We start from the raw sequence: 20,561 nt of genomic DNA on the forward strand, positions 1-20,561 counted from the left end.
TGCAGCAATAGATCAGGCAGTGTATGCTGTGTCGGCCCAGCTACGGGTGTTTAATGTTTATTTACAGAAACATAATGGAGGATGGATGCATTCAGTCTGCACCTGCCACAATGTGATTTGGTGCCCATTACCACGATGGACAGCGCGTCTCCACAGTTTAAAAATGAGCCGTTCCTGAGTATAACTTACCCTGTATAATGATTACGGCCACTCGCAGGGACAGATGGCAGTCGCTGTACTGTTCCCATTTCGAGCCCTGCTGTTCTGTTTATTCACAGCTCAAGTGTTGATATAAGAAAACCTTTTCATGCCTGATGGCGTAATGCCGCCAAGCAGATTTGTGTGCCCGGGGCATCTGATCGAATGCACACAGGGCTGTTAGAAAAATGGCTGTGACTTTCCAATATCCTGGAAATCCTGCACAAAAATAAGGGCCATTTAAAGCAAACCTGTACAAAAAATTTAAGGAAGCTTTATTTGGAAATGTTGTAATAATGTTGAATAAATGTAAGTGTTGCTGCAGTAGCCTTGAATCATGTGACCAGTGCCAAGGGATAGATTATGTAGACTCCAAAATTGCTCAGGGGATTAACTTTTAGGCAGGTGCGGCCAATCTTCACCCCTGGCTAAGCAGTTGTCCTCCTAATCAGCAGATGCAGCTTGATTGATGCCTAGGTGCTGGTCACATGACTGGCTGCCATTGAGACCTAGCATTTCTTTTCATTTAGCAAGGCTTTTACCAATTCTTTGATGTGTCAAGCATGCCGCGTTTGAAAAAAGATGAATATTACTAAAGCAGTTTCAAATATAATCAATTCTTTAAAAAAATAATAAAAAATAAAATTTCAATAAAAATATAATATTTTTTGCATGCCAGTACTGCTGATGTCCTTGCAGCCACTTGACGTTTACACACTTATCCAATAAAGATGAAAAATATGAGCACATCACCACATAAAAAACTACCAATAGATAATTATATAAACATATCTTTAGCAGTATAAAACGATACACCTAAAATATAACTTGCATTACAAAAAACAATTACCCTTTCTTATTAAAGGCCCCTGATCAATGTACACATCGCTCGCAGTGAATCCGGTGCTGTTTTTTTTTTTTTAATAACCCTGCTTATTTTTTTGGTTGTTGGCCATTTTGTTTTAAATATTGTTGTATGCATAGGAACGTTCTGATTATTATATCTACATACATTTCAGTAATGACTGAATGGCATTTCACAGGCGGGGTCTCCTGATGGTGACAGTGGAGCATGGCTGTACAAAGTGTTGGAAGGGACACAGTTGTAAGGCCCATGTGGCTGTAAATGTCAATAGCAGATGTATAGATTTCAACTTTCTCCTCAGAATTTTTAAGCTGGGTAGGAGAAAACTGTAGGCGGGTGGCAGCCCCTGTATTGTGACCCAACTCTTCAGTTATCAGCCAAAACAGCCGAGTGGTTTCTGAAAATTGCCAGCTAAAAGGGGTTGGGGAGAACACTGGTTTTCAATCCTATTATGTCTAGTATACTAAAAAATGAAAGGAGCTCCAATGAAAGGTTAACCAATCAAACTTGGTTGAACAAAATTGAGGAATTGGGCCAGATTTAATAAGGCTGTCCATGGCTGGAGAGGGTACACTTTTATCAGTGAAGCTGGGTGATCCAGCAAACATGAAATTGATCTGGCCTAGGATTGAAAACATTTGCTAATAAATAGGGAATGACTTTTAGGAAATCCATTCCAGGTTTACTGGATTACCCAGCTTCACTTTGGAATTTGTAACTTTTGCATCCAGCCTTGGAGAGATTTATTAAATTAGGCCCATTGTATTCATATAGCAACAACGCTTTACAAAGTCCATGGTCATGTCAGTAACTGTCCCTCACAATCTATTGTCCCTACCATAGTTATATGTCATTAACACAGTCTAAAGCCTAAAGTCTTTTTAGGGGAAGCCAATCATTCTAACTGCATGTTTTTTGAATGTGGGAGGAAAGCATAGTGTCCAGAAGAAACCCATGCAAACGCAGGGAGAACATACAAACCCCGTGCAGAAAGTGTTCTGGTTGAGATTTGAACTTGGGACCCTGGTGCTGCACCATCCAACACTTTTACTGAAGAGTTGGGTCACAATACAGGGGCCACAAACCGCCTACAGCTTCTTCCCTCCTGGCTTAAAAATTTTTTAGGGTGAACACTGAACAATATTGCCTTAGAAACTTAAAATTGTCGATCAGGCAGGTGCGTTTTACAGAAAACCACAGACAATGTTCCTTCTGCAAAAACTATTCTTGTATGATTGCTGACCAACTTTTCGGATTGGTTGCCAAAAAAAAAAACAAGAAATCCCTGCTTCTTTTGTGCACGCTGGGGTTTACATTCTCCGAGGATGGTCAAATAAAGTGGCTGAAGATTGTCTCCGGGAAGCAAAGAAGAAAGACGGAATGGGGATAAGTGAGTATCACAAGTTAAGTTCCACCAAAGGTAACTAGAAGACACTACAAAGAGGATCTCAGTAGTGTAATGACATTCTTTGTCCAGCAAGCAGATGAGAAGGCACCCAATGATGCAGTAGTAAATAGCCAAGTTTCCCAATGCTGCAGCAGAGAATGGCCACGTGACCCAATGCTGCAGCAGAGAATGGCCATGTCACCCTTCTGGCTATGTGGCCAGAGAGTGCAAATAACAAGAACAGCTGATCATAATATTAAACATTTTTGCAATATAACCCAGTGCACCCATTTGTATTTGCAATGTGCTCTGACTGTCTGGTTGACATCTAGCTTTATGGACCTCATTGCTCTCATTTAAAGATAATACATCCACAAATCACAAACAAAACAAGTCTAAATCCTTCAAATGAAGTTTCTCAATAAAGCTCTGCCGGAAGATTCACAATTTGTCCTGTGCCGCTTGTTTTATAGTCTTTCTGATTTGTTCTGCAAATATATCAAAAATTCATTAAAAACGCTGTGTCAGGGGGATGTTATGGATTTGCATCCGCTGTAACACTCTCTGAAAACGCATCGCCACCTTCTGCTAATTCATTAAACCTGACTTGTTTCCTGTAGCGTTTATTTACAGGCGAGATCGAAGACTTCACAGCACCCCGCGTAAAAAAAAAAAAATGTTTGCTTTAATCTGACAATATTGTAAATTCTGGGGAAATTATGAAGGGCTTTAAATAAACAGTGATATTTACGCCAATGCAGAGCTAACAAATGTAGGAATATTTCCCAGAATGCACCTTGGGACGGAGGTTGTTAAGCTGCTTACGATCACATAAGAAGCAAAGGAGGCTATAAATCAAAATAAGGATTCGGAGAAAGTTTTTTTTTAAAGAACTTTCCATCCTTTAAGTAGGTGCATGGTTGCCTGATTTATTGCCTGATTTATTAAAGGCACTTTCATCTGGGTGATCCAAAAAACCTGGAATGGATCTGGTCCAGGATGGAAACATTTGCTAACGAATTGCAAAATAGCCAAAAGGGGCTGGAGAGAACACTAAGTTTGCTGATAGGCATTGCTTTTATTTTTAATATTGGAAAGGGAAGAATACACCTCTGACTATGTTTTTTTTCATGATCCATGTCTCATTTTGGGTAGCATTCCCTTTATTTCCTATCCCAGTACACAACAGTGAGGGAAAATACTCTCTTAGATATATATCATCGGACAAGCATTCTCATGGAATTCTTTTCCTTTTGTGTCTGTTCTAATAACAATTTTGAATTTACAATTGCTTTTTATGCCAGTGCGGATAGTCACCAGGATAAGGAGACTTTTTTTTAAGAGAATGGGAAACGGTGTCCACCATATAAATTGTGTTAATTATACACACAAAAAATGACATTTGTCCCAAAATATAGCCACCTTTCAGCTGATCATTCCTGAACCTAATTCATTTTTTTGTCCTGTTTGCAATATTTATAAAGTGGTAATTAGCTCAATTAAACCACTTAATAGATTGGTAGGGGAAAGCTCCATGGGCCAATAGTGATTGGTGGTGTCCTCTTTACGAAACACTCTGTTTGTTTTATTTTTCATTCACATTAGAAAGTAGGGGACTGTTGTTCTGTTTAAGTGTTTGATACTGTCAGACGCAGATTCCTATAAACATCCGAGCACCCGGCCTAGGTACTCTGCTCAGCCCTCAGCTCTGATACACGCAGTGAACTGGCTCTTTGGAGGAGCCGTGCAAATATCAACATGCCTTGATGGGTGGATGGTGGTCCAAAAGAGTGGACCAAAATGTATTTGCATGCAGATTTATGATGTAAGCTCCTCTGGGCAGAGGTCACACTATTTCTTTTGATATTACCTTTGTTTTGCTTTTCTCCTAAATTGTAAGGTCTTTCAGTCAGGGTCCTCTGTATTTCTCTTAGATTGTAAGCTCTTTTCATTTGTGTCACTGTCTGTGTCTGTCTGCTAGTCATTTGCAACCCCTATTTACTGTACAGCTATGTGTAATATGTTGGCGCTATAAAAATCTGGGTTTAATAATAAAAATAATATAGGTAATGGCTACGTGTGATGCTGAGCCTGCATATTTGAAAGCACTAAAGTTCAATAAATGAAAAGGGATGGGTGAGGCTTGATCAGCCTTTTCCAACCTTTTTATTATTACCTAGTTTTTACAAGGTCTTGTTCCCTCAAGACCTTGTAATAACTTCCAGGCCTTGAGGGAACCCCTTCTATAATTACTATATCTACAGCTCACAGCACATAGTGTAGTAGTCAGTAGAAAGAATCCCTCTTGCATTGCTGGCCATTGGGAAGAATGTCACCCTTACAGATAGCCAAAAAGATCATTGGAGTCACCTAAACTAACCTGAGAGGCACAAACTGCTCATTGCTCATGGAACCCCCAGCAACCTCTGGAGGAACCCTGGTTGAGAAACACTGGATTAGATGATGCTGGATGTCCTCCATCCAGGATATATGGCGGGTTCCATCTGACTTGTTGCAGTTTCTAAAGCACGTTGTAAGAAGTTTGCAGTTTGCAGGGAAATTAGAGTAAGCAACTTATGTCCGGTATAGGAGCCGGTATAGCTGTGCAAGACTAAAGTGAAAGCTGGTGGACAGATTTAATTGAAGATAAAAGTTCAAACAATACATTGCTGTTTGCTATCCCTCCCAATCCACAACTAAATGTTTTCCCTCCTTAAACTAATTTTCCGCTGACATTTTATAGAAATCCTCATATAAAAATAAGTGACAAAAACTAAAGTCTGTTAATGATTTCAAAATCAATTTTCCGTTCATTTTTCTCTTTAATTAATACCGTTTTGTATGTCTTTCTGCGACGGTTAATGTGATTGTATATGCAAAGGCAGAAAGTTAATAATTCATGCAATCATTTTCTTGCAAACGCGTTAATTACACGACACGTTACTGTGCCGGCACCCGAGCCGCGGCAATAATTGTGTGTGAGATTTCATTCCGTCATTGTAATGTGCACCTTCTGCCATCGCCTTTCAATGACTCCTTTACAATGTTGTCACACCAGTAATATAGATGAGAGGAAAATGAATGCTTGCAAATTAACACCACGGTCGGTAAGTGAGTTGACTTATTAATCGCTCACGGTGCGGCGGCCTCCATAAAAACGCACAGATAGACACAAAATTGCACTTTGGGAGAAGCCCTCTATGTGTCACTTTGTGATTTGCAGACTTTCTTGTCCAGAGAAGCTTCTACACGGAAGGAAAATGTTAGCAAAATTGAACTTTTATTTTGGAGGATATATTGCCGCTCCTTGCTACTTGACCGTGAAAGCTGCTGAAATAAAACGATTATTCCTCGAGACCTTTAATACTGTTTTAGTTTACTGTTAATAATCTACATCAGAGTGGGGTTTGGGGGCTCTTTTAAATAGAAAGTAGGAGCAAGTCAAATAGGATAAGGAAGACCATTCCAGAGAGTCGGGGCAGCTCTAGAAAAGTCTTGAGCCGTGCGTGTGATGAGGTTATGAGTGAGGAAGTCATTAGTAGGTCATTGGAGGAGCGAAGAGAGTGGCTAGGGGAGTATTTTTCTATCAGATAAGAAACATAAGTTGGACAAGAACTGTTGAGGGATTTGAAGGCAAAGCACAGTTTGAATTTTCAGATTATTAGTATGATATTATTATTACAATAATAGCTTTACAACAGGAAGTGTTTCTAGGATTACAGAGCATCCCCCCATTCATTCCTGTAAGCTAGTAGGGAAGGTATTTTGCAGCTCATGGAAAAATTGGTAGGGCTAATAACAGCTAGTGCTCTACTCTCACCTCCGATGCTCTGGAGGTGAGAATAAAGGGAATTTACTGCATATTCCCTGACTGGTGTTGGAATACCCTGATAGTTGGCCTGTACATTAAGAGAATATATTATCCATCACTCCATTGAATTTGGAAAATAATCTAATATTTACTTTAAGGGACAGCATACTCAAATCCAGAGACATATTTGGAAGTTTGATCTCATTTTTCTCCTATCCTTACAATCTGGTCTTGCTGCCATATGGTATTGGAGAGACATTAGGAAAAGTTTTGTTTTTTTATCTGTCATCAATTTAAATTATTATTGGATATGCAGTATTTATATTGCAGACATAGTAAACAGCATTATTACCACAGACTAAGGACAATTTTGGGGGAAAGCCAATTAACCTAACTGCATGTTTTTGGAATGTGGGAGAAAATACTCGGAGGAAACACAGGGAGACCTGCAAACTCCATGCAGATAGTGTACTGGCCGAGATTTGAACCTTGGACCTAGCGCTGTCTTTTAAAGTATTTATATGCATTTGATTTCTTTCCAAATTCTCTTGAAGAAGCGGACTATTGAAAGCTGCGAAATGCGTTGAGTGTAGATTTGAGACATTCTGTTGTAAAATCAGAGGATAAGCTGCACACATATCTTCCCTGTGTATGGAATGGTTGTATTGCTGTTTGCAATCTACAACACTAACATTAGGGTCTTCACATTAAGAAATAATAAAGCGTACAATACATTTTAATTTACAAAATGTGTTTTTACTTTGAAAAAGTGTTTATTTTATGTAGTTGTGTGAGGGTTGCTGGAAGTTTTTTCTATTTCTATTTGAACACTAGAGGGCAGCATAGCAGCTTCAGTTTTGGCTGCCTTCCTATAACAAAATTTAATGTCCCATGATTCCTTGCATTCTGTATCGTGGATGGGGTCAGTCACACTTTTAGGCTTAGCTCTCTACAGCACAATAGGGTGGCTACAAAGAATTATATTCTTATCAGAGCATGAATTGTAGCCATAGATACAGTACGTAGGGTATATACGTTTTTGGGAAATTATTTCCTCTGTTGGAATGGAAGGTTGAACTCCCTAAAACACACAGACAACAAAACATGAATATGACATGGGTTTTAACCCTTCCCTACACTTGTAAGGCTGGGCATACAGATTAAAGAAAGTGTCCAGGAATATCAGTTGTTAGTGCAGCGCCCTCCAATGATGGGATTTAGTACTGTATCTTGACAATATAATGCACCTGATTTATTACAATTTTCTAAGACTGGAGAAGATACATTTTCATCAGTGAAGTTGGGTGATCCAGAAAACCTGGAATGGATCTGCTCCAGGATTGAAAACATTTGCTAACAAATAACAAATGACTTTTATTAATCCATTCCAAGTTTGCTGGATTATCCAGCTTCACTGATGAAAGTGTATCCTCTCCAGTCTTGGAGTGCTTTAATAAATCAGACCCAATGGCTCATTTTCTTGTAAGCTGTTTATTTTTAGGAGCTTCTTTATAGAAGTCACTTCATACCCTTGTTTTATTATTTCTTTTATTTCTCTTGCAGGAAAAATGAAAGGACCATAAAACATAATGAGATTCGGAAGAAATATGGTATGTTTATTTTGTTTTTAATGACTTGTGTTAGCAGATTGAGTCCATGTTCAAAATTTTAGGGAATATAGCATAAATTAATTAGTACATTGCTTGGTTAAATGCTGACTAGGGGATCATTAGAAGAACCACTTGCTAAGAACTGTGTCCTTTTTTCAATTTTTAAACTTGGAAATAGTTTTTTCCTTGTCCTTGTCATTTTTTATTTTTGTTGTTGCTTTGCCTTGAGAGGACCCTGATCAGCTCCCAGCCATGGTGGGTGGGAATGAGCGGTGAGATCCACCTCTCTTACTGCCTGACTTGCCCCTGCCCAAGGTATATTAATACATTCTGTGCACCCCCTCCTCCTGCTTCAATGGATTTTAAAGCAGAACTAAACCCTGCTATTGTAGGGCACCTCCATCTTCGTCCTTCCCCTCTTCCTAGATGCAATCTTTGGCCATCTTGATTGGAGTGGACGTAACTCCCTTGCAGGGGAAGCTGGGATTGCTGGGTATACTGGCAACCAAGCTGACAGTTTTGACCTGGAGTGATCAGGCAGGTAAGAATGCAGAACGAACATTACCTGTCCCTTTTTTACCATAATGCCCTGTCGGATCCAAAATATTTTTGGATTTTTTTTTTTAGTTTCGCTTTAAAATGCAATGCATATGCAATCCTGGACATAAACATTGGTATCCAGGTAGCATGTGACAAGCACAAAACAAATTGTTGACCTTTCAAGGCCGGGTCCAACAAAAGCTTGGTATTTTAGACCATGCCAGTACCGTCGTAGCATTTAGACACCACTGGACAGGTCATGTCTGAAGAAGATGGATTAGTCTGCCATTAAAGTCTGCATGAAAAAATTGATGAAGACAGCAGGTTATGGGAATTTTCGAGAGACTTCAGCCTTTAAGGAAGCCCTTTGGGTGCCCTTATCTTTTTCAACTAGAAATTAAACAAAATCATGACACGATGTAAAGTAAAAAATAAAAAATACAAAAAACACCCTGTTCAGCTGACCTGAATCCTCATTAGTGAAAGAAAAGGAAGAATAGATCGGTAATTAGAAATGTGCTGCACGAAGGGCACTCCAATCCTGTACACTGTACCCTGTGCTTTTTGTGCTGAGGTTATTTGCTTATGAGATGATTATCTCTTCAGACTGATGACCTGCTCTGCCAGCGCTATGAAACATGAAAGGAAAATGTAAAACATCTGCTAAGCAATCACAGCTACCCATGTTTATCAGGTTAGAAACTGGGACCTCAGCAGATTTAAGTTTCTTTTTCTTTCTAGCATTTATCTGCACGTTGTAATAACCATGGTTGTGGATCTGCTCTACTGGCGTCAGGTGCGGGACTTTAAAGATAAGAGCATTCAAAAAACATCTTGGGTGCTTTATTACCTCCAGGAAAGTGTAAGGCTAAGTACACACGTCCAGTGGTTCTCGTCCAATAATTGGCTCAGGGCCGACGAAAACGAGATCGGACAAGAATCTGGCATGTGCACTGTGCCCGTTGTCCATCGTCCGAGCGACCTCCCTGGTGGATCCACGGACGATGGACGTTGAACGATCATAATGCCAGTAAAGAGGGAGACCGCGCAGCAGGGTGCCGCTCTGTCGTTCTCCCCCTCCCCTCTCCTCTCCTTAGAGCAGAACGGTGCTGTATGTACAGAGCTCATTCATGCATCGTTCAGTCATTAGTCGTTGGAAAGGATTGTGAAAGATCCTTTCCAACGACAATTATTGCACGTGTGTAAGCAGCCTAACACATTAGCAAATACACTGATCAGCCAAACCAATAAAACCACCTGCCTAGCATTGTGTTTGTCCCCCTTGTTTTGCCAAAATCTCTCCAACCAAAAAGACCCTTTAAAGGTGCCTACATTTTTACAGGAGATCCTTTTTTTAAAGTTTATTTTTATTTTTTATTAAAGTTTTCAATTTTAAACCTAAACATACAGTAAAGAAAAAACAGGAATTAAAATACAAACATAATTCAGATATTCAAGTGTGGATAGGAAGAATGTATAATGGATGGAGGAACATGTAATATAAACTACCAGAATGATAACTTTATTAAATACAGAAGCATGGGACATAAACAATATATTTTCAAATTAATTTTTGAATTAAATATCTTGCCCATAGTTTTCACTTTACAATATTAGGTAAAGAACAAATGCAACCATAAATTGTCTGCAAAACAAAAGGAAGCTATATTAACATATTAACTGGGGCCTATTTTCACAGTGAATAAAAGAGCATTCTTTAATAGGTTATGGCTGTTTTGATTTGGTTTGGTTATAATTCAATAAAGGATAGGGGATATATATACGAGAGAAGACAAACATAAATTTAGCCCAAACATACATAGTGGCGGGGGGAGAGAGTTGGTGGTGTAGATAAACTGTGTAAGAGGGGGATAGAGTTATAAAATGGAGTGAGAGGTTTGGACATTTTTTTTTTGTCCTTAGTGCATTCTGCTACTATTTCTACGCCCACAGGTTGAAAAATATAAATATGATTTTGATCAGACCAGTCCTACTTCTTCCATTGCTTGATTGACCAGTACCAATGCTCACATGGCCATCGTAGATTCTTTTGGCAGTGGATAGGGGTCAACAGCTGTGCAGTCCCATACAAAGCAAGCTACAGTGCACTTTGTTCTTTGACACTATTAAAAATAATATTGGGGTATGAAGAACAAGATTGTCTTCTTCTCTATTATAAAACATGCATATTTATTCAAAAATCTTCATAGAAAGTTACATTATTAATTTAACAAGAACAAATGAGTGTAAATGTGTGTGTGTGGTGACGCCCGATGGATGTGATGTGTTACAATAGGATAGATTGTAAGCTCTTCAGGGCAGGGTCCTCTCCTCCTGTGTCCTGTTTATTATTAATAATATTTCCCTTATCCGTATGCTTGCCCATTTTTCATTGTCTTTAGGAAATGATTGTTACCTTGCTGCCTAATATCTCCCACCCTTTGTCAGGTGCTTTTGTAGGAATATAATCAATGGGACAGAAGTAGTCATTCTTGTCATTGTGACTAATTGGCTTCAAACACGTTTTGATAATATGAAAATAAAAGGTACAATCTGATTTGGTTGAACACTAGTTACAATGTATTTAAGGCACTATTTTGTGTGAATAGATAAGGTATTTATTTAAAACTCTTCTTCTGCCGCCTCTCTTTGTAGTTCTCTTCATTGGCTTCCATTTCACCTTAGAATCAAATTCAAGCTCCTGTGCTTTGCCTTCAAATCCCCCCACAGTTCTTGTTCCACTTACCTTTCTGATCTGATAGAAAAATACCCCCCATCCTCTCTCTTCGCTTTTTCAATGACCTACTAATGACTTCCTCACTCATAACCTCATCACATGTACGGGTCCAAGACTTTTCTGGAACTGCCCCGACTCTCTGGATTGATCTTCCTCATCCTATTTGACTTGCTGCTACCTTCTGCTCATTTAAAAGAGAACTCACACCCATCTTTTCAATCTCATCTCCCCGTGTTCTTCTGTCTCCTAAACCCTCACTAATTACCCACCATTCCATATCCCCCCTCCTATTGTGATACTTCCCCCACCTCCTTATTGCAAGTTCCTCCTGTGTCACGGTCTGTATTTGTCCATCATATGCAACTAGAGAAAATATTCAATTTTCAATAAAACATTATTATGTGTTGAGCCCATGCAATTGATGTATTATGCGGTGCATCAGTACAGTGATCTAGGTCTGTACAAATCTATCCCTCAAGGTGCGTGTTCATGATGGCTTTGGATGAATCCATCAACAGAGACTGTTGATCCAGGGAACATCTGTTTATATCAGTATCGGGATCCGGAAGGTATTTTTTCCCTTTGAGCAAATTGTACCAGGGTTTTTTTTTTTTTTTGCCTTCCTCTCGATCAACCATGCCCATAGGGTTTTTATCAAGTGGTTGAACTTGACGCACTTGTGTTCTTTTTTAACCTATGTAGTTATGGATTAGATTGAATGATATTGGCCATCATTAACCTGGGAAAAAGTGCCACCTTGTAAACGAATGGACCTTCTGCAGAGGCAGCATGAAGATGAATATTTCTGCTGCTTTGTTAATTTTATTGAATAACTTTAGCTTTGGATGCTTTCCATACAAAAATTTCTAGCATTCCCCAGAACCAACCACTCTCCACTCTCTTTAATAAACCAAATCACTGACTTACTACTCGGAGTCCTCGGCAAACGTCATCTTTTAGAATGTAATCCAAATATTTAAAACCTTGCAAGTCTAATCCTTACAGCATTTATTAAACTGTCAAGCGACAAGCGTTGTATCTTCTTAATACCGCCAGAATAATCTGAATGGCGTGTTTGGAACGGTTTGTTACAGGCTCGAGAATTAGCCTTTCGCCTCGTCCATACAACCTTTGAAGTTTTCCGCCATTCGTTTTTTTTTTCCTATCGCGTCTATTTCCAGATGACAAAACAGCACAGCAAAATAACGGCTTTGTAAAATGAATATTTTTGCTTTCTGAGAACAGGGGAGCGTAAAAAATACAACATTGCTCTTCTGGGGCTTTTCTCCGAGATGTCCCACTTAATTCTGTCTTAATAAAGATGACTGACAGAATGAGAGAAAATTTATTAGCTCAGGCTGTGAAGATTAAACCACAAAATGCCAGCTCAGACCCGTCTACTGGGAATACGCTAATGTTTTTTTTTCCTCATTTGACCCGGCTTTCTTTGTGTAAATTAGATGGTGATTATATATGGAGATTGGCTGCCATAGAGGGGTAGGGCAATACAGTACAAGACTTCTCGGGGAGGATGTTGTATCTTCAAGGTAAAGCAGAATTAAACTGAAAAAAAAATGCAAACAGGCAATCTTTTTCTTGCAGAGAAGATTTCTGATGTCTCTTATGCAATAAATTAAACATGGTTGCTCAGGTATAATCTTTTTAAAATACTAATGAGCTCCATGGTCATGCCCAGACTAGTCTCTGCTTTCTTGTTCAAGCTGCCTGTGTGACAGACAATATTGTCACAATGTGCTGGTGTAACACTTTATTATTATTATTATTATTATTATTAATAATATAAAGTATTTATATAGCGCTGACATATAACGCAGCACTGTACAGAGTCCATAGTCATGTCACTAGCTGTCCCTCAAAGGAGCTCACAATCTAATTTCCCTACTTTAGTCATATGTCATTAATAAAGTCTAAGGTCAATTTTGGGGGGAACAAACTAACCTAAATGCATGTTTTTGAAATGCGTGAAAAAAACAAACAGCAACTGAAAGCCGCTGCAGTAAAGGTCTGGCAGAGCATAAAAAATACTGTTTAATAATAATTATTAATAAAAAGTATGGAACCTCACAATATTTTGGGTCACTCTCTACATCCACCACTGAGATATTTCCTCTGAGGTGACACAATGTAAATCGTATTGCCAGTGCACAAATCACCTCTTGTTGCAGCCTTTGACCTTCTGACCTGGCAAAATCATTGATTGGAATTTAAAGTGGAACTAAACTAAAAACAAAAAAGTCACTTACCTTTACTTCCACAGAGCCTTCGATCTGTATCTGTCTTCCATAGGGTCCCGCGTTGTCCTGGCTTCTTGCTTCGGCACGCTGGGTGCTGCCATCTTTTTCTTTCTTTGCCAGATTAAGTGATGTGGCCTGCTGTATTTGTAAAAAAAAAAAAAAAAAGAAAATGATCTCACTGTGCATGCTTGAGATCGGCACCTATTTTTTTCAAAGACCGTGCATTCGCAGAAGGAGTAGCCCTAAGGTTCCTGGGAGGCTGTGAGCTCCCATTCCAACTGTACTATCCCCCCCTGACATATATCTAACCGTTAACAACACTGTTATTCGGCCCTCCTCTCAGGCACGTTGTCTTGGTGTCACCTTTGACTCTGCCCTCTCATTTACCCCCGATATTCAGAACATTTTTTTTTTTTTTTAATAAAAATGAAAAAGAAAAACGATTTTACTTTATATAGAAGGGTTATCTATTCTTTCTATATAAATAAAAATTGTGGTGATAGGTCTACTTTAAGGTCTGCAGCTGTATCTTTCCTTGAAAATGATGCTGTTGCACTATGTGGTGTCATGTCAAGAATGTGTCCATGTGGTATTTAGAACACACAGGTTTGGTATCTGCTTGGAGTTTATATGTCTTAAAATGTTCTTTATCAACAGAAATGCTCACACAAAAGTTTAAAGCTTCATTTCATTTCAGTAAGATCCCAGTTTGGTATGGACCTATAGTCTGCAAATCTTTGATGTCCTTTCTGCCTGGGCTTCCTATTCACTGGTGGCTCCAAAGGAACATTCTCTTTGAAAAAAACCTTAGGTTGTGTATTCACCCTATTGCTATTACCTTAATTGGCTTGTGGGTGAGCCTGGCAGTGGTAGACTTAGTACATTAAATGCAATATACAACTAGACAGGAGAAAAAAGCAGCCCTCCTATGTTCTGCTATAAGACCATTTACACCAGCTCTAAATATATATCAAGGTTCTCATTTCTCCTAGTGCAGCCGATCAGCAAATTTTACCTTGACCAGCAAGAAATATTAACGATTACTCAATATAAAGATTGCCACATGGTTAGTGACTGTGGCCGCTCCTGGGAACAGGAGAGCAAAGCAATTTCAAAATGTCAGGTATGGGTTCACGCATGGCTGCTGTATGAGAGAGCGATCTTTAAACAAGGAGGCTCAGCCTGTACAAATAGCTGCAAAGGTCTGTCAGTGCCTTCTCATAAATCCCGGATTTCGAGCAAACATGGAGACATTGAAATGATCTTGATCGCACCTGTTTCATTATTACACTATATAACACCGTGAAGCCTTTATCCTCACTTCACAGAAACGTAGAAATGTAATTCTTTTCAAATCCAGAGGGCCAGATGGGGAAAGAAAACTATGGATAAATGTTTGGTTAAAGGTGCAATACACCACGATCAGACATTCCTGATGGATAAAAACATAACATTTATTGGTAATCTAAAAAAAATTAGGGCATTCTCAATCAATAGATATTGTAGAGAAATAAAATATGTGATGCAAAATTTAAAGGGTATTTGGCATCATGTACCTCTACTTTCCCTGTAAAGTGGATTAAAGAGCCTGGGTGAGGCTGTTAGTAATTGTATTGTTGCAAAATTGCAGCTCTTCTTTGACGACATTGACTACAAAAAGGCACCTACCTTTAAATCGGGGGAAGTTGCAGCCTGAGGCCAGGTGGGTGTATGGTGGGGGAGCCCAGGAGGTCTCCCAAAGTTGAGGTTTGTGGAACCCACACATAGATCCTGTAGGCTTAAATTTATGTAGTGGATGACTTTGATCCCCTGTGTTTGCCTATTTGTTTCTGTGGATGCTTTTAGCAAAAAAAAAAATGGGCAGGTCACCCTAAAATTGAATGGACCTCTCTGTAATGAGTGCATTTGAAGCTAATCCCTCACAATGGGCCTGATTTATTAAAGCTCTCCATCAGAGAGGATAAAAGTTCTCCAAGGAGAGGATACACTTTCATCAGTTAAGCGGGGTGATCCAGCAAACCTGCAATAAATCTGGTACAGGATTGAAAACATTTGCTAGCAAATAACAAATGACTTTGAATAAATTCATTCCAGATTTGCTGGATTACCCATCTTAACTGATGAAAGTGTATCCTCTCCAGCCTTGGAGAACTTTTAAAAATCTCTCCCAATATGTTGATTGAGCATCGATCTGGAATGCCCATTCTTCATTTGACAGAGGTTGGGTTGGTGCACTCTCTAACAACCAATAGCTAATGGCAGCACTTTCTGCTGATTTACAATAACACAGCTCTGTGGTTCCTTTGTGTAAAGGTTGGGGAGTGCTTCCACTGGCTGCATTCCTTAGTCAGCTGCTGGGTGAATCTTACACAACTAAAACTAAAAAAAAAATTGAACAGAAGAAGATATCAATCGATCCATTGACTAGAGTATTCCCACCGTAGGAATTTAGAGAGCCTTGCAAGCATTGCCTGTGGATAATTATAGGTACCATGTTTTTTTTTTATCATTCTAGGAGACCATGCAATTTTGAAAGTTGACATTTTTGGGTCTAGAATAGTGAGTTCAACCAAGGAAAGTGACCCAATTGTTCAAAGAGTGTTCACAAAGTGCCCAGCCTGAATCAATCAGTAGAACTAGTAAGAAAAGAGGAGGGAAAAGACAGGCTTTTGTAGGGCGAACCTTTTTGTTAAAAACTAAAAATGTTATTTCATTGTTTATTCTATACACTAAACAGTCCTCCTGCACTAGACCTAGGCTAACACGGGTTCACTGTAGAGATTATGGAGTGGTCAAAACGTATTTGACAACATATGATAGCAGCAAAACCTTGTTTCCCTTCCTGACACGTGAACCCGCGTTAGCCTTGGTTTAGCGCAGGAGGACTCTGATTAGTGTATAGAATAAACAAATAAAATGTTCTATTTTTAAGAAAAAGGTTCACCCTTTAAAAGCCTCTTTTCCTCCCTCTTTTCTTACTATTCTTTATATATTTGGGTCTATCTACTCAACACAGTCTTATCTTTTTTTATTTATTTTAAAAATGGGGATTATATTGTGTTTGTGTGCACTAAAATCGTGTGAATATATGGGTTTGATAAACTCTTGCTCTATCATTGGATTGTGTCAAAAAAATTGCAAATGGCATTTTTATTCTGCAGGGTCTGTAGGTGTGTAGGCTGTCGGAAAATAATGTTTTAGGGTTTCAAGTGTTTTTCATGCACAAAGTATTTTAGCATCCAAAACAAAGTGCAGCAAAAAGGGTTTTAGCCCCATTTACATCCTCAAGGTGTACAGTAATACAAATAATCCATATTGATGCCATTCATTGTAAATGGTAGCCATACTCACTTGCAGATGGACCTCGGGTGCACCACATTTATTATTGTTTGTTAAGAAATGGTTAACAAGAAGAAGCCATGCTCTGCTATTCGTGCACTTCATTCAAAGCAGGGCACAGCACATAGATGTGTGACAGCCTCACAGCTTATTAAGAATGTTTGTCAAGTCTTTGTTTTTTCATTTTAGATGAAGCGGGGAAGGATTAGAATCCTTGTTTGTTTATTTTTTTTACTGTCATGCAGGACATAATATAGAGAATAGATGGTGATTTTTTTCTTACTTTTATATGTTTGTGCTTTTTATAATATTTCTACTAATAAAATTAATTTTAAGTGGGTTATATTGTGGTATACTTTCAATAGCTCCACTTTTTTGTTGCCAAATTATGGAGTAATTTTAAAAGGAGTTGCATTTAGTAACAGCCATTGTGGGGGTTCAAAGGGTCCCCCTTCATCAGAGCTCAGGAAATATTTAGGATATTTATACTAGACTGAATCAGAGTTCTCACCTGGAGGAATATGAAAAAAATCAGGGCAAATAATAACAGGGAGAACAAACCATTCAGCCGTACACATCTGCTACACCAGCAATAAAAACGTGGTGTTGGTGTTATTCCTGTATTGCTTTATGGAGGGTTCATTTGTAAAACATAGTAAGCGAGGGAAGGTCTCCTGATTGGAGCCCCCACATACAGGTAAATCCCATCAGTGGATTCATCTCTTCCCAACGCTTTTCAAAACTAGGAAAATACATTTTGGCAGGACGTTTACGTTAATGTCTGTAATCTCTGTATAAATATATTCTAATGTCCATATTGCGCACTTTAAATTGGGTTCATGTAATCCAGTAAAGGCCGATTTGAGTTCCTCACATGAGGGCGCCTTCTTTAGAAGACAGGAGAAAGTAGCTTTTAATGTAAAAGTAAACTAAGGCTGGTGAAGGGAACAGAGGTTTCTGTGCAGGTCCCAGCAACTGGCACCTTGTTAATGACTTGGCCGCCCCCGCCACTGTGCTGGTTGTTAAAGAACCATCCTTTGAATTTTTTACAACAGGTGGCATCCAGCAGTACTGAACTCCTCATTTCTGTTTCCATTTATTTGCTATGCGCAACTGTGAAACCCAAGGACACAATTCAGGGGTGCAAGGAACCAGTAACCAAATCACAACCTCACCTCCTGTCTGAACATAGAAGGCCTGATTTAATAAAGCTCACCAAGGCTGGAGAGGACACAGTGATTTCATCAGTAAAGCTGGGTTATCCAGCAAACCTAAAATAGATCTGGTCCACAAACATTGGCATAGCGAATGACTTTGAAGAAATCCATTCCAAGTTTGCTGGAACACTCAGCTTCACCGATGAAAAGTGAATCCTCTCCAGCCTTGAAGAGCTTTAATAAATCAGGCCCAGAGAGTTTGCATTGGGTGCAGTTAGGAATACCTCTCCTGTATAAAAACACATATGAATAAAGGATAAGTAGTAGGACCAATGCCCCAAAGCTATGGTGGATAAAAACAGAAGCTCTCAGTACATAGTTCTGTCCCTGTCTGCATTTTAAATCTTAATTCTGAATAATGTTTGGGTAGCACCTTCAATTTGTAATTTGAATGCTGCTGGTTTTTACAAAGTAGGTTATTGTGGCTTTACAAATTCTTGTCTCTAATTTCTCTACACATGCTGCATAATTTCCCTCTGCTATGCTGACACCGTTATTATGAAATTGCAAAAGGGGGCTTTTTTTAATGAGAGCTTGAATAGCAAACAGACAAGCCTTGGAATAAACACAAAATCTTCAAAGTAATTTGTTTTCCCAACTGTGATAGCTGGCATTTAGGTAACACATAAGAAGGAATAAATGGCACTCTTTCATGTAAACAAATTGTGTTTTTTTCCTTTTATTAAGTTAACGCATACTGTGTTTTATTTAATATTGTGATTTGAACTCGAATTTCTTTTTTTGTAATTTAATAAAAATAAATTCACATCCTTTGAACACTGGAGTTTCCATGTCCTGGAAAGTGCAGGGGAAGCCAGTTTTGCCGGATATCTTGGAAACTAAAGCTGAGCTGCACATGCTGTAGCTTAGAGCTGTTGTTGGCCCATGCACAGGAATCTGTCAGGGGGAATTTAACTCCTATACATGCGCAGGAGTTATATCATACAATCGGTGAGTGGGAGCGCTGTCTCCACGGAAGTCCACCATGGAGCTGGTGGTCAAGTTGGTGGCACCCATCCCTGCAGCGCCCATCCTGGACCTGTCATTGCTGCAGAGCACAAGATAAGTATGCTGTGCATACTTGCTGATTATGGCAGAAACTCCCCAACCGACCAACATGTTTAGTTCCACTTTAAGAGCACCCATCATTCTATTTCCATAAATCATTATTGTTAGTAATAAAATCAATGCACAACATGGCAGGCTAGAGAAGGCAGTGCTTGGTATCCTGCATGAGGAAGGGAGCACAGGCAGGGCCTCCATAGTACGATGTTGCTCATTTGTTCAGTTCATTGGTTTCAGGGGTAGACGTTGCCTGTTTTTTGATATATTGGAGTATTTGCTCTCCTGTAGCTTAATGTCTTGTCTTAGAATCAGTAATATTCTTGTAAACCTCACATATACTGCTGTATAATACAATTGTCAGCTTTCTGAGCGTCTCCTATACAGGGGAGCTTTCTGCCTCTCACTTATCCCCTGCCGGAGTGTAAGAGGCATTTATAGCAGCTGATAGAATGGAAAATGCATGGAGCCGTTCACTCCAATTTTCTCCTAATCTGATTTATTATGTATGAAATGCAAACCCAGCTTGCTCTGCTTCTTCAAAGTAAACAGTGCTGCATCATGCCGCTGAGCTGATCTCTTCTTGCTGGGCAATGGAAAGATAAAAGCAGAAGCCACACATCTATTTCCCTAACAGTGTCCCTTAAAAGGAATATATATATTTTTTCTTAGAAGTAAGAAAACACAATTCATTTTTCAATTCAATTCAATTTTTTAGGTCAGGTAAATAGGAAATATTGTATAGGAATCTTTTATATTTACATGGCTGCTCTTACCTACTCTGCAGAGGAAAAGAAATGTTTACAGAGCTCAGTAGCTCAAACTAAAATTTGCATTAATAAATAAATGAGTAGAGACTTTTCCCTCTCTTTGAATTTTACCCTTTCAGCTCTGTTTCAGTAGTCTGGGTGGATTTTAAGTTCAAGAAAGTCATTTTCTGTTTTCTCAAACTCATGGATGCATTTTAAATTTCATGATTATTTATTACAGGAAAATTGCAGTTAATAATTTACTGACTGAAAAAAATCCAAAATCAGTTCAGATTACCTTTAAAACCTCGGGGTCTATTAGTGCAAACATCCCGTTTTCATCCCAGTCAGTTAGCTTCTTTGTATTGGGCAAAAGGCCAAAATCATAGAAAAAATCAACCCCCTACCCAAAAATAAATAAAAATGAACTACTTGTGTAGTTTTCTTCTAATTGCCAAAAAGTTCCAAAAGTTGGACCACCTACATACATAGATATGTATATATCTGGAAGACATTGTTTTCTGATAACAAGGATTTAAGGCCTTACAGACCTGACATACAGCTAAGATCTGTCTGCCCGGCATATATAATATGTTATATATAAGACATCCCCTGTCTGACCAGCACACATTTAATCTAGTACTAGTTATAGATTGGCCAGACTGTGTCTGCCCTTCACACATTTCATTCAATAGTAGTTAATTATACATCAGACATCTCCCTGTCTGCCCAGTACAAATAACATAGTACTAGTTATATATCAGACATCCCCTGTATGCCCAGCACATATA

The 20,561-nt window shown here is 38.9% G+C and overlaps 1 protein-coding gene across 1 annotated transcript in view; it reads left to right on the forward strand.

Annotated features, from left to right (window-relative positions):
* The window catches only part of LOC140331637 (pituitary tumor-transforming gene 1 protein-interacting protein-like), a gene marked incomplete in the record, with an annotated part of 53,820 nt that overhangs the window by 27,782 nt on the left and 5,477 nt on the right, over positions 1-20,561 (forward strand). Inside the window, 1 exon segment of the mRNA XM_072412820.1 lies at positions 7,825-7,871. Coding sequence (XP_072268921.1) covers positions 7,825-7,871 — 47 coding nt within the window.

Source organism: Pyxicephalus adspersus, chromosome 5, assembly GCF_032062135.1.
Source record: "Pyxicephalus adspersus chromosome 5, UCB_Pads_2.0, whole genome shotgun sequence".
Taxonomy (NCBI): Eukaryota; Metazoa; Chordata; class Amphibia; order Anura; family Pyxicephalidae; genus Pyxicephalus; species Pyxicephalus adspersus.